Source organism: Hylobates moloch, unplaced genomic scaffold, assembly GCF_009828535.3.
Source record: "Hylobates moloch isolate HMO894 unplaced genomic scaffold, HMol_V3 SCAFFOLD_1, whole genome shotgun sequence".
NCBI classification, from domain to species: domain Eukaryota; kingdom Metazoa; phylum Chordata; class Mammalia; order Primates; family Hylobatidae; genus Hylobates; species Hylobates moloch.
The window spans coordinates 77,226,450-77,242,305 of NW_026652276.1; the positions used below are offsets into that span (position 1 = coordinate 77,226,450).

The window sequence follows — 15,856 nt, forward strand, 5'->3', positions numbered from 1 at the left end:
GAGGCGGGCGGATCACGAGGTCAGGAGATCGAGACCACGGTGAAACCTCGTCTCTACTAAAAATACAAAAAAAAAAAAAAAAAAAAAATTAGCCGGGCGTGGTGGTGGGCGCCTGTAGTCCCAGCTACTCGGAGAGGATGAGGCAGGAGAATGGTGTGAACCCGGGAGGCAGAGCTTGCAGTGAGCCGAGATTGCACCACTGCACTCCAGCCTGGGCGACAGAGCGAGACTCCATCTCAAAAAAAAAAAAAACAAAAAAGAAGAAAAAAAAAAAACTCCTCTGTTTCCTTTTGCATTTCATATTATTTTAATTTCCATGTATTACTCCAAATTCATTAGAGGACTCAGCCCCTTTTTCTTCCTAAAGCTACCCTAGACCACTATGTTCTTGTCCCACATCTTGTGCATTTTTATGTCATATTTATTCCCTCTCTCTTCAATCTTTTCCTCTCTAAAATTCCTTTTGCTTTCCTTTAAACCTAATCTCTGAATCTTAAGAAACCTTTATTTTGCTACTTCTAAATATTCATCATTTCTCTCCCTTCCTCCTTCCTCTCTCTCACTCTGACTTGGTTGCCAAATTCTGCAAACTAGCATCTCCAATTTTCTCACCACTTCTGTCCCTTCTTCATTTCTTGCATGACATCAGTATTTATCCAGTTGTGCAAAGCAGAAAGACACGAGTCATTCTTGTTGGTTCCTTCTTTAGTTCCCATATTCAATTAATAGACAAACTTTTAAATTTCACTCTGGTGATAGCTCACAAATCCATCCACTTTTATTAATCTCCACATCGCTATGGTTCAGGCTACCTACCATCTCTGAAATAGCTCCAAAACAAGTCTACAATGTATTCACACAGCCTCTGTGAAACTGATTGAGTGATCACCACAAAGCCCAGACTGACCGGGTCCACTTTAATGGTTTCTTACTGCTCTTAGGATGAAAACAACTCCAGAAAATGCCCTCCAAGGCCCAGAAAAGTTTGGGCTTGTCCTAACCTCTTTATTCTCAATGTGTCCCAAATGAACCTTGACTTTCTGCACTCCAGTCTCACCAGCCCTCCTACATAAGGACCTTCACATATTCATTCCCCTTCTACAGGGCTCTTCTCATCCCACTCTGGCTATTGATGCTTTTGATTCTTTTTCCATACTCAGCTAGTATATTATTTTAATAAAGCCTTCCCTAACTTCCCTGATTAATCAGCCCCTTCCACCTAATAAGCTCTCACAGCTGAAAGTATCCCTTTTTTTCTGTGATACTTTCATTTTTTGGCATGACTATTTGATTACTATCCATTGCATTAGCTAGACTCCATACTGTTCAATATTTAAGTTCAAATGCTTAGCATACTACATAGTACATATTGTCAATGAAGGAATAAATGGATTTTACTAGTTAATTCCTAAATTGCCAAATTATCGCTGATAATATTCTAGCTGAATGTGTTGAACTTTTTCCACACAACCCTGCCACTACAGGTAAATCCATGTCATTTGATGGAAATAAACTCAAGCTCATTTCTTCATTGATTTATTTCTTCCTATAACTTGATGAAGTATGCAAGGCCTCATTCTGAGAATTTTGTTTTTTTCTCTATTCTAATTATTTTTCAAAAATGAATCTGTGTTTCAGAGCTCAACTGAATTTTGTTCTGACAACGCTAAAATCCTTATCTCAGTCTGGATATTTCATAGGCTCTAACACTATTTTTCCCAGTGCCTTCATATGACTTCAGTATATGATAGTGGAACCAACAGTTTCACAAAACATCAACTGGTTTATGTTTTAGATTCTCTGTTATCTACATATCCTCCCTCTTTTTATATGCTTCATAACAGGCAATGAAAATACGCTATTCTTTTTTTTTTTTTCTTTTTTTTTTTTTTTTTTGAGACGGAGTCTCGCTCTGTCGCCCAGGCTGGAGTGCAGTGGCGCAGTCTCGGCTCACTGCAAGCTCCACCTCCTGGGTTCATGCCATTCTCCTGCCTCAGCCTCTCCGAGTAGCTGGGACTACAGGCGCCCGCCACCACGCCCGGCTAATTTTTTGTACTTTTAGTAGAGACGGGGTTTCACCGTGGTCTCGATCTCCTGACCTCGTGATCCGCCCGCCTCGGCCTCCCAAAGTGCTGGGATTACAAGCGTGAGCCACCGCGCCCGGCCGAAAATACGCTATTCTTACAGCAGGTCGCGGTATGGGTTTTTGTGGTTTCTTTGAACCCAGTTTTTTCATTGCATCCTCCCTCTTTTCCTGTGTTTCATCCCAATTGAGTCTTCTTATTGGCTAACTTCACTCCTGGAGTAATTCCAGTCCTGCTGGTGTGACACAGATTATGGACTATCTTCTTGTATGTAAGGGTTTATCTTCTTGTCTATGGCCCAGGGTTATTTTGCCTCTAACATTGTTCCACACCAGTCTCTAGGTTAAACTCTCTAAAATCTTTCTTTTCACATTACTAGGCTGTTCTGTTAACTATATTCCATTTGTATTGCTTAATTAGAACAAATTTCTTCAGACTCGTATGGTAACCTTGACTCATTTAACTCGGAAAACCAGTGTCTACTACACACTAATTCAAATGCATCACTATTCTGCACTGATATATTTGTCTATATGGCTATGAAGTATACATTTTCTCATATAGTAAATGTTCTCTGCTTCTCTCTCTATTCATTCAAATTGTATTATTTCCTAAAGACTAGGCTCAAATTGTACACCCTTTATGTTTGACCCAATATAGCTATCCATTTTCTTTGAGTTATTGGCCGGCTTACCAACCGAACACTTAATTATGGTCTGTTTTAGACTGTCACCAATAAATTTATAGAGTCAAGATTTCTGAGAAACACTGAAGTGTTTTATACCATGTATACCTTGGGGAAGATTTTCTGAGACTTAATATATGAGCTAGTCCTTCAGGAGTGATAGAAAAACTTAGCGGCTCTCCTGGCAGCAACTCCCTGCAGCAGCCAAACTGAACGAACAGTATCACTGGCAAATATACACCCGGAAGAGCCAATAAAAAGCCCTAAAAAGAATGATATCATCTCATTTAAGGGTGGGATAGTAGGGGAAAATATGAGGCTTGCCTTTTTTATTGTTTAACTAGAAAAAAGCAAAACCTGTGGCCTGTTTCATTAATGATTCCATTCAATCTGCAGAGTTGGACAAAAACTGAGGCCAATCTGTGACGTACCAATTATTCCGATCTGTCTCCTCTGTACTCTGAGAACATTTAATATTTTCACATTATGTATGTATGTATGTATGTACGTATTTTATTTTTGATGTTATTAGAAGCATCTTAATGACATCAGCTTGTATGATACCACTGGCACTTAAGTATAGCAAATTTTATTTCTATGTATTTTATATGTTTACATATAAAATATGTTATGTATTATGTAATTTATACATATTATATATGTAAAATACATTTTTCAAGCTATTTAGGCTATCTAGTCCCATTGTTAAGGTAAAAAACTTTGTGTTACAAATCCACAAAAATAACTAGTTTCTAGAAATTCTGGCTGTGAAAGGGTTAGGTAATACAGTTTTAACAGGCAATGAAAATACGCTATTCTTACAGCAGGTCGAGGTATGGGTTTTTGTGGTTTCTTCGAACCCAGTTTTTTCATTGCATTGTAGTATTTCTTCTGTTCTTCTGTCATAAAAATGTCTTGACCTCCAAAGTAAAGAAATGAAAGCGATACTTGTTAAAATTGTGTTCTTTGCTGGCTATAAAATCCACCTTAGTAATCATGTGAAAATTGGCTCCCACATTTCATTCTACTGTTGCTAATATCTGTATTTATAAAGATGCCTTTATTCAATATACAAATTATGCCATATTAGTCATATTTCTAGACTAAAAATATCAAAAAATATGCTATCTGAATTATTAATTGCTTAAAAGCTTATCGATTATCAAATGTCTCAAAATAATTTCTGAATTTTATATTCTTTTTTTGGTGATTGCATTTTGGAGGCTAAAGGAAACAGTATGAAATATTTAGTTCATATTTCAGAGCAAAGATGAAATTTTAATATACTTATCTTCTTTTTCTGTTGGTTGAAGTTATCTATGATGACACCAATGAAAAGATTCAAGGTAAAGAATGAACCAAAAATAATAAAGATGACAAAATAAAGATACATGTACAGGTTGTCTTCATACTTGGGTTGTAATTCTACCTAAAAAATATGAAGAATTGTAACCATTATATTTAGTACTTGTTTCAGTGAGTTTTTAATTACCTAAGCATGTTTTAATCCCTGGAATGAAAATAAACCAAACATTAAACAGATTTTATGAACCTTTAAATCTCACATGCTTATTGAAGAGTTCTGCAAGAGTATTCATTACCTGGGAAAATGAAACAACTCATATAGAAGTCTGAATGATTATAGACAATTTCATCCAACAAATGCCCAGATTATGAATGCACTTTCCTTTCTAAGCAAAGTTCCCAACACAGCATGCAAATTAAAGATTTCCTCTTCTTACAAAAGAGATGTCAGCGTCACATTATTCTATGTCAAAACTTTTAAGATTTACTTTCTCTGCCTCAGTTTTCTCATCTGTGAAATGAAAATAATCAAACTTAAACCTCATAGTGTGGTTGTGAAGATTAACTATATTAACATATAAATATGCTTAGAACAGTGGCGGCCAGTAGTAATTGCTAAGTGTAAGGGTTTGGTATAATACGTTTCTTTAGATAGGCAAGAATCATTGTAGTATGTCTGTATGTAGGTGTATAGGTTGATCTCTCCTTTCTGAAAATGAATCTATTGCTTTATCCTATTCAGTAGGGACTGTTTCTGTAACAATGATACTATCTCTTGTCTAATCCACTTTTGATTAGAAAACTGTGTGATAGTAGGTTTGAGCCTTAGCTGGAAGCTTTCACAGGTCTAATAGGACATTGTTCTAACCAACTCAATTAACCAGTCCCTGATGATGATAATAGATGCAAGTTATAACCCACTGTGTTATGAAATCAATTTAGAGGATTATGACCAGCACAATTTTTTTTCTAAGGAAATAGAGCAAAATGGAAAATATCAGAAATGTTGTAAAACTACTTATTCTTCAATGAGATTTTATTTGTGTATGTGAGTTTAGTTAACAGTGATGTAAAATTATATTTTTAAAACTTTAAAAAGACAATATACATACAGGAAAGTGCATAATACATAAATGCAAAATATAATATGTTTTTATAAGTGAAATCCATAACCCAGGTCATTGCTATGACTTCAGAAACCCTTGGTGTAGCCTTCTCAAACAGAAACTCCATCATCCCTGCTGGAGGTAATCATTATCCTGACTTTTATGGTAATTATGTCCCTGCTTTTTCTTTCAAGTTAACACCTCAGTATGCATTTCTGAAAGTAAGCTTAGTTTTGTCAATTTTGAACTTTATATAAGTAGAATTATAGTACGTGTCTAGTTTCTTTAACTCAATGTTGTATTTTTAAAGCTCGTCCATGTGATTGTATATGGCTGTATTCGTTCATTTTCATCACTATATAGTATTCAATTATTTGCCTATTTCTACTATTTTTGAGTTGCTCCCAGTTTTTTGCAAGTGTAAAAAAAAGTTATATTCATTTTTGTACATAGATTATCCTAAACATGTGCATAAGTTTCTTTAGGATACATTGTTCAAAGTAGAATTGCAGGATTAAAAAATATCTTTAACTTTCTCAAATAATGTGATCATACCCAACAGTTTTTAACGGATTATTTAACTAATTTTTTTCCTATCAGCATTGTATGAGCGTTCTTATTGCTGTTTATCCTTGGTAAAACTTGGTATTGTCAGAATTTTTGGTATTGCCAATCTGGTAGGTGTGTAGATAATGTTTTATTTTGGTTTAAATTTGCATTTATCTGATGCAATATACTAATTAAAGTAAGATCCAGCAACTTTTCATAAATGTAGTGCTCAATTGGCTTTCATCTTTTGTAATGTGCTTGAAATTCCAGGAGTTTTGCAGCAGAAAAGGTCTACTAAGTTATTAAAGAAGAAACTGAAAATGTTTCATGCCATATAAGCTATTGATAAGGAAGGTGAAGAGAGCATTGAATTAATTAATCAAAAAGGTAAGAAACTACTGTGGAAAGTGGGTATGAGCCATTATTTGTGGTCAGGGTTCAAAAACTTGTTTTCCCATTTAACGCATTAAGCCTCTTTGCTTCAGTGGTAAAATAGAGCTAGTATCACCTATACAATAAGGTTGTCATTTAGGATTAAATGGGATAATGTGAGAAAGTCCTTGGCATAGTGAATAGTGATAAACAATAAATTATTATTACTATTCAGAAAAATCTCATAACTGGAATTCCTGATAGCACTTACAGAGATACAATGCAGGGCTTTTTATGCTTTCTTGCTCCCTCTCTGTTTTTATGAAGTGGGGAAAAAAAAAAAAAAAAAGAAAAACCTCAGGAATTCTTCACTCAGAAAGCTAGCTGCTGGTGCTAGGGAAATAGCATTTTGAGCTTTATTATCATGCTCTGGCATATCAGAAATCAATGTCTTTTTTTTTTCAAAATGTGACTTCATTCCTCATTAAATAGTGAGAAATTAGTGAAAATTATAGAAAATAATTCAAAGTACTGGTATGTATAAGGTAGATTAGGAAAGTCCCTCCCTTTTACCACTTAATCTCACTTTCCCAAGAGAAACACTAAATTGTTTATTTTTGTCCCCATTATTAGTCATATCCTTCCTATTATAAGGAAGATCAAAAGCTGGAGGAAATATATGACAGATGAAAAATATTGCCTGTGAGAACTTCTAATGCACAAATGACCAGGACTATCAGAGCCAAAAATAAAATGTCTCATTTTGAAAATACATCCAATAAAGTTTTGTGTCAGATGCCTTGCTAAATACTAGAAAAGATATGTTAAAAGATACATAGTGATTAGAGAAAATCATCCTATGATAATTTTGAAAGAAATAGTATGATTAAATATTTTATCCTTATAATATAGATGTGTTTTATAAATTAAGCACATAATTTTATTTTATTGACAATATCACTAAATTACAATATTGTAGAAATATACATTTAATCAAATTAAACAATTTCCCTCTAACTAGACTTACATTTCGTGAGTCAACAGCTGCATACATAATATCCATCCATCCCTTAAACGTGGCCTGTAAGAAAAGTCATATCATTTTCTTTTTTCCCAAAATTATAATTTTAGAAAATAAATTGAATAAGAATAATTGATCAAAATTCTATTTGACATGTATTCAATACAGGGATATAAATAAGCTTGAAATTTGTATTCACTTTTGGGACAATGTTTTGTGATATGCATTGAAAATACTTCAAATTTATATTCCTCTATAACATCTTATGTGGATATTTAACATATGTAATTAAATAATGATCTACTGTAACAATATGCTATCATAAAAACAATATCAACAATCTTTGACTCTGATGTGTTTATATAAAAGTATATCATGAACTTTGATGACAAGATTTCATGTATATAGTAGCAGCATGAGACAAGTTCAAAAGTATGCCGCATTATTTATCTTAATGCTTTCTTTTCTACTTGTTCTTCTCTATATGATTATTGCCAATCACCAATCATGACAGCTTATTCTTGAAAATCTTCTTAATATTGTTGAACATGCTATTTTGAGGTGATTACTCTACAAGAGGAAGCAGTTTCCTAATCTGAAAACAATATATTCTACTGCATTTCCTTTTTTAAATATTTGTTTTCTGCTCCATTGACATAATGATCTTGAAAATAAAACTCTTGTACATTTTTTTCAGTTCCTTAGTGCCACAAGCTCTTCTCCTTTCCTATTTTAATAGTCTTGAGGATCGTGTAAATGGATTGTGTCCAGGAGCTAGTGGATATTTAATACTGCAGTCAGTTGAATAGCTGAATGAATCATTATAAGTGCATAGCAGACACTATAGTCTTAATTGGAAAGTTTTCATTTGCAAGAGAGCAATTTTCCTATCTGAAAGTCTCTCTCTCTTTCTCCGTGTACACACACGCGTGCGGACACACACACACACACACACACACACACCCCTTTTCAACCCCCCTTGGGGCCAGCACTTCTTTCCTCAGAGTAGGAAGGGAGGAAAACAATGAGTGCCTAGATTAAACTCCCAGTAACAAAGGACTTGGCTATGCTACCAAATGCATAGTCGGGGAGACAAAGTTTTTAGAACCATCGTGTTTCCAGCATGCGGCAGAAAAGATAGTTCAATCATGGTAAGAGGAATCTAGGCAGATGGGCCTAAGGAAGTATTTGTAAACACTGAGGAAGAAGAATTTTATTTTATTATTGTATAGTATTGTATCATTTTTATGTAGTTTTAGTGCATCTGTATAGAGTTCCTAAAATGTATATGCATTTTTATTTTAATTGCTTTTCAAAAATATATTCATTTTTAATTGATAAATTAAAAATGAATATATTTATGTTGTACAAAATGATGTTTTCAAATATATGTATATTGTGGAATGGCTAACTCAAGCTAAGTAATATATATATCGCTTCATACACTCATTTTTTGTGATGAGAAAACATATCTACTCACTTAGCTATTTTCAAGTACATAATATATTATTATTAACTATAGTCATCATGCTGTACAATAGCTCTACAGAACGTATTCTTCCTGTCGAACTGAATTTTGTATCCTTTGACCAACATCTCCCATCATCCCCCAGCCCCTGGTGATTTTCATTCTGCTTTCTGTTTATATGAGTTTGTGTTTTTTTAGATTCCATATATAAGTGACATCATGTGTCATTTGTCTTTCTGTGCCTGGCTTATTTCACTTAATTTCCTCCAGGTAAATCCATGTTGTATAAAAGGACAGGATTTCCATCTTCTTTAAAGGCTGAATAGTATTTCATTTTGTATGTCTATAGGTGTGTGTGTATACACACACATATATACATCTAATACGTTTTTAAATGATTATTACCAATCACCAATCATGAGGGCTTATTTTTGAAAATCTTTTTAATATTGTTGAACATACTATTTTAAGGCACTCTATAAAAAGAAGCAGTTTCCTAAACTGAAAACAAATACATTCAAGCCGCATTTACTTTTTGAAATACTTTTTCTGTTGTGTGGACATCGTAATTCTGAAAACAAAAGTCTTGTACATTTTCTCAGTTTCTTAGTGCCACAGGCTCTGCCCCTTCCCTGACTACTTCTATATACACACACACATAGACAAACACTGTTTCTGTGTATGTCTATATATATGCATATAGATATATACATATACAGTGTATATCTATACGTGTGTATATAGAAATACGTGTGTGTATATATATACATATACATATATATACACACACATATATATACACACACACACACACACAATTTTCTTTATCCATTTGTCTGTTGATGGGCAATTAGGTTGTTTCCATATTTTGGCTATTGTTAATAGTGCTGCAGTGAGTGTGAGAGTGCAGACATCTCTTTGACATGTTGATTTAATTTCCTTTGGATATATACCCAGTAATGGAATTGCTGGATCATATGGTAGTTCTATTTTTAGTTTTTTGAGAAACCTCCATACTGTTTTCCATAAAAGCTACACTAATTTACATCCCTGCCAACAACGTGCAAGGGTTCCCTTTTCTTCACATTCTTGCCAACATTTATTGTCATTTATCCGTTTGATAATAGCCATTCTAACAGGTGGATATCTCATTATGAGGAAGAAGAACTTTAGACTCATTTTAATTACACATCATGGAAAATAATAAAGTGATTACTTACTACTTGAAGTAGAGACAGATATCCAAGTCCTACGTTATCAAAGTTTACTTTCACATTTTTCCACCTGGCAGTTTGATTGCTCTCAATGAGAGCTTTGCACTCACTGTAGTTGTTGACCACGCTTACATCAAACATCTCTCCAGTGGTGTAGTTAATACAATGGTAAAACTTGCCAGCAAAGAGATTCACTCCCATGATACTGAATATTAGCCAAAAGATCAGACAAACCAGAAGTACATTCATGATAGATGGAATGGCTCCTAAAAGAGCATTTACAACAACCTGGCACAGGATGAGAAGGAAAAATAAGTGAAAAGCCAACAATAAATATTTACCTATTTTTAAACATTATTAAAAAAACAGTCAAATGATTTTAAAAAACCTGTTTCAAAGTTGAATATTGGGTAGAAACTAGACTCTGGTAGCTCCAACTAAGAATTTTAAAACTATAAATCAGAAGAGTATACAACGAATTTTATATTGGAGAATGTTTTCTCAAGAGGTAATAATATACATGTAGCAAATTTACCTCAAAGGATGGAACTAACAGTAAATGCCAAAAATAATTAAGAGTATAAACAGTGGCATGAGTATAGAAGCGAACATCACTTTCAAAAAATCATACAAACCATACAATTTGCTGTCCAAAATTTGAGAGTAAAAGAGACCACTTGGGGATCAAATTCCACACAGAAAATATAAACAGTATTCTGGTACTGAAAATTTGATACCTTTTGTTTATTAAGCCTTCTACTGCAAAAACTGTTCTTTCTAATTGGTAAAAAGAATTTAACAGCTAATAACACTTTTCTATGTAACCATGCATATACAGACACACATCTACACACACCATTCATCTCTAGTTGTGATTGTAACGTGCAGAAAAAGTCTAAGTAACTATTTTCAAATATCACAAAAAGTATCATTTTTTAAAAATCCCCTTTGAACCAGCTAAAACCACCGAGACAAGGCATCATCATTTTCTAGGTGGCGAGGGTATGTGGTCTCAGGTTTTGTGCCTCAGGGAACGACAAATGTCAGCACAAACTCCTCTGTTCTTTTGTACCACCCTTCTAAATGAGCGTTAGATTTCCAGTTGACCTACTTTTTAGCCATTTCAGCCTGTGTTTAAGAACTAAAAGGCCTGATTCAAACATCAAAAGGCTCAAAGTGTATCACAGCGGAGTAGTGAAGAAACGATGAGTAATGATTTGGTAGGCTTAAACTACAGCGAGTAGGATTTCCTGCACATTTATAAATGAAGTGAACATAAATAATTTTGATTCAAATCAGCAGCATAACTATAGAGATTTTCCACGAAATGAAAATCTAGCTAATTAGAAACAATCCCTCTGGCAATATACTCTGTGAGTGACTCCAGCAGTGCCAAGTATTTTGGACATCTGGTAAATATTATTTTTGATTGATTAGCTATGTCAGTATGAATGTGTAAGACACAAATTCTCCATAAATTTGACATTTCCATGGTACAAAGTGTCAGTCTGCTCTCAATAATAATTCTGACAAATTCTAAGGCATTCAGTCTTACCCTCATTCCTTCAAACCGGGACAAAGCTCTCAGTGGCCTCAGAGCTCTTAGTGTTCTGAGGGATTTGATGGCACCAAGTTCTGAGTAACCCAAGGCATTTGCAGTTAAGCTAACCAGTGAGACCTATACAGAAAAAGCAACACAATTTTCTTATTTACATACAAAAATGTCTATGCAGTTCAGCCTTGCTCTATGCAATGAACCAGTAATTCTCAAACTTTCATGAGTTTCAAAATCACCCAGGGGTCTTGTTAAAAACACCAATAGCAGAGTCTGATTTAGTAAGTTTGGGGAAAGGCCTAAGAATTTGCATTTCTACAGGTTCCCAGGGTGAAGTTAATGATACTAGTCTGTGAACACTTATAGAAAAGAAGCCCATATATGTGCTCTTTTTTCAAGATTCTTGGTAGGAAATGTTTTTAAAAAATTAAAAGTAAAGAAAAAACAGAGAGAGAAATGTGATCTTCCTCTACAGATCTGTAAAACTTATTTCTGTATCATTTCTAATAATATTGAGCAGATCTGAAATGGAAAGTAACATTTGATATGCAAGTAAACTATACAAACCACTGGTGAATATGGGCATGAACACATTTAAAAAGGAATAGGCCTCTAAAAAGCAGCTTTGACTTTTTGTAAATTTCAGTGCGAAGGGCATAATATCATTAATTAGGTCAGACAAAACTAGTGAATAAAAAAAGTTGAGATTTTGTGATAAATTAGAAATTGCAAGAACAATGTTGTCTTTAGTTATTCATACAGATGACTAATGTCGTTGATAAAAATTATAAAGTCTTAGCTAAAAAGGAAAAGACAAACGGTCAGGGGGACATACACACGTCCAATTTCCTTGAAAACATACAGAAAAATTATTAAAATTATATAAGCTAAGTAAAGATATTTCGTTCTAAAGTACACCTGAATTTCAAAAGCAGATAAATAAAGATAAATATGCAATATAGCTTTTAAGAGTATGGTGTTAATATATATTTGAAAAATATATTTTTTAAGGAAAATAAGTGAAGCACATTGAAAGTTGTTACAAAAAATAACTTATTCAAAATAATTTTGCACATGCAATTTGAAAGTGAAGCCTCTTGAATACAGAAAATGAGTTATAAAATTATGTCTTACATAGTTCATATAGTTCCCTTAAAATCCAAACTCTTAGGCTTTGTAAGTCCCTTTTTAACAGATAATTGAAAAATAGTTACTGAATTATCATGAGTTGTGAAGCTTTTCTGTATTTAAGATATGAGGACCTGTAGTACTTTACCTTCTCTGAAGACAGAACCAAAAAGAGATAAGCATAAGTTAAAGGATGAAAGATAAAAGTTAGACAGAGGAAAATATTTTGAATGGGGTAGTATTTACTGGCTGAAAAGAGGTTGTAAAATACTCAATTTTATGTGACTTGTGTAGCTAAATGTGAAAAAGGAGATACATACAGGCCTTCTCTTTCTGGGACATTGCAGCAATCTCCTAATTGGTGTTTTGATCTCTAAATAATCTCCTTTCTACTCCATCATTCACACCTCCACCTAACTTCCCTCCCTAAAAAAACAAGCTGGTCTTGTCACTTCCCTATACGTAATTCTCCAATAGCTTCCTCTTTATTAAATCATAAGTCCAAGTTTCCTTGGATGGCACCTCAGGTTCTTCAGACTCTTTTGTAACTTATCTTTCTTACCTTATCATCCCATTACAAAGGCTTACCTCACCCTATCTACTTGTTTCTGGAACCCACCCTGCATGTCATGCACCAACGTTTTAACGAATCCGTGTTCCTCCCTCAGCTGTGCCTGCTGGCATTCACATCTCTCAAGCTCCAGCTCACACTCCACTTCCCTCTCGAAGCCTTTCCTCCTTCCTCAAGTAAAGAGGTGGCACTTGTAATACAGGTGTCGACTTACTGTGTACGCAGCTGTCCTCACTTTTCAACTGTAAGCTACTGCAGGACTAGAAAAATGACTTATTTATATTTGTATCTTTCATAATGAAATAGATGAGCAATAAGCATTTTTGATTTAAGGCAAAGTGTTTATCAGTTTCATATACTATCATAATAGTTTTCTTAAATCTAAAAAGGTAAATGTCAGAGTACTTTGGATAATATGATCATTAGCTGCAGGACAACTAGATTTCTCTTAAGAGTTTCCTTATATTCAAGTAGTGTTGTCTTAATACTTTTATCCTAACATAGATACACCAAGTATCAGATATTTTTATTATGGATTTACCAACCTATGACAAGTACATACAGAAAATAGAGACAGGAAATAGTATCATGCATAATCCCATTACACAAATAAAAGAATGGTTATAGTTTTGGTGCATTTTCTATTGTTTGTAATGTCCACACTTATGTAGTTCTAAATATTATTTATTGTCTTCCTTTATTGTCAGAGACTGTTAATGTAATTCTGCACGTAACCTTTATACATTTAATAGTAGTAGTACATTTAATGGTAGATTTGCCTCATATTCAATTATATAAAAACCCTCATATTTTAGTACTCTATCTTATTTTATTTCAACACCAATGTAGTTTAATAAAATCTTTGACTACTTGGTCAATAGCCAATTTGCTTCTATATCATACGAATCAAGTGGTGTCTCTTGCTTTTTGGACTTTCAAATTTCTTTGTAATTAATGATTCATCCGTGTGACCTGAACTCAACAGGCTCTAGAGATGACAAAGATACTAATGTCAAAGATGCCTGTAAAAAATTTAAATACAAGTTATTTTGCGAAATGTGAGCGTGCAAAAAGCAAAATTTCTAAATTCATATTTTATTTTGCATAACTTGAGATTTTAAATATTAATTTGAAATTAAATGAATAAGTATAGTATGATGGCATTTGATTTTTATCTATGAATGTATATGTATTTAAATTGGTAAAAAATGTTTTGGGGCATCCTCTCACTGTGAAATGAGAAACAGAATTTATATTTGGGCTGATACAGTGTTACTGAGTGCTTACACTGTGTCAGGCACCATTGCTAGAACTAATACATATATGCCAACAAATAAAGCAGCAAAGTGCAGCATACTCACATCAACAATCAGGAAGTCTAGCCAGCACCAGGCATTGGTAAAATACACTTGAAAACCATATGCAACCCACTTTAGCAGCATTTCCAGGATGAATATGTAAGTGAAAACCTTGTCAGCATATTCTAACATGGTCTTAATGGTTTTTCGCTGCTCAATGTATATATCTTCAAAGGCCTGTAAGTCAAAAAATTCTATTAAATTTTATGATCAGAAACAGTCTCTAATTGATGATTTCTTAAAAAAGGAAATGACGCAAGCTCTTATCAGTGCCTAAGGCTGGAAGGTTTAATGTTTCCCATGGCTGAATTTTACTTTATCATTATCTGATCATAAATGACTGCTGACTGGGCATTTCAGTCAACCAAAGGTTTCAGTAATTTTTAAATTTTGGTCTCAGTGTGCCCCCAAAGAGCTTAAAATTTTTGAGAGACTGCCAGCTGCTTCTCTCTAGATCAGGAGGCAGTGGAACGCCTGGGAGTAGATTGGTCTCATTCAGTGCAGACTCAATGGAATACAACCTCTAGTAATGCAGATATAAAGCAGGGAGGTCCCTCAGCCTATGGAAAAAGGAAAGGATTGTCATTGCTCGCTTCTTGTCTCTCTCCCTCTCTCTGTGTGTGTGTGTGTGTCGGGGGCGAGGGTGTGTATGTTTGGAAACTCCCTTTGACAGAATTTTGCAGAGCCCTTGGGAAAGAGTGGGTAACTCATTTGCCGGAACTCCTGAGGCTTCTGGAATGAAAAGACTATTTATCTAACTTGATCTTCTTATCGGAAAAATTATCAGGAAAACCTGGCAGAATTTTATATATATATTTATATATATATATATTATATATATTATTATATATATATCCAGAGCTCCATACAAGGACCTAAAGGATTCTGGGCTTTGCTTATAGCTGAAGCTGTAAACCCCTGAGGAGCCAGCCACTGTGCCAGCACATTGTGCAATTTGGTGAGCACTGACTGGGTGTAACTGAGAACAAAGAGCTCCTACAGCAAAGGTACTAGTCACTAAAGAGGCTTCATAGTTCTCTCTCTACTTGGCTTTAGAAAGCATGTCTGGCAAGGTGCGGTGGCTCATGCCTGTAGTCCCAGCATTTTAAGAGGCCAAGATGGGCAGATCTCTTGAGGCCAGGAGTTCGAGACCAGCCTGGCCAAGATGGCAAAACCCAGTCTCTACTACTAAAAATACAAAAATCAGCCAGGTGTGGTAGCTCACACCTGTAATCCCAGATACTTGGGAGGTTAATGCACAAGAATGGCATGAACCTGAGAGGTGGAGGCTGCAGTGGGTCGAGATCACACCACCGCACTCCAGCCTGAGCAACAGCAAGACTCTGTCTAAAAAAATAATGATAAAAAAGGTAAAGAAAATAAAGCATGGCTGATCCTCTTTAAACTGAGTATATGGCAGGACACAGGATTCTTAGTCAA

At 34.5% G+C, this 15,856-nt stretch overlaps 1 protein-coding gene across 5 annotated transcripts in view; it reads right to left on the bottom strand.

Moving 5' to 3' along the window:
• SCN2A (sodium voltage-gated channel alpha subunit 2) overlaps positions 1 to 15,856 on the bottom strand; it is a 195,908-nt gene that overhangs the window by 8,174 nt on the left and 171,878 nt on the right. For all 5 annotated transcript variants that reach the window (XM_058441550.1, XM_032755543.2, XM_032755544.2 and 2 more), the window contains 6 exons: positions 14,420 to 14,593; positions 11,360 to 11,482; positions 9,811 to 10,092; positions 7,129 to 7,182; positions 4,061 to 4,198; positions 3,592 to 3,696 (listed from right to left, as the gene is read on the bottom strand). In XM_058441550.1, the coding sequence (XP_058297533.1) occupies positions 3,592 to 3,696; positions 4,061 to 4,198; positions 7,129 to 7,182; positions 9,811 to 10,092; positions 11,360 to 11,482; positions 14,420 to 14,593 (876 nt within the window). The remainder of the gene's footprint in view (positions 1 to 3,591; positions 3,697 to 4,060; positions 4,199 to 7,128; positions 7,183 to 9,810; positions 10,093 to 11,359; positions 11,483 to 14,419; positions 14,594 to 15,856) is intronic.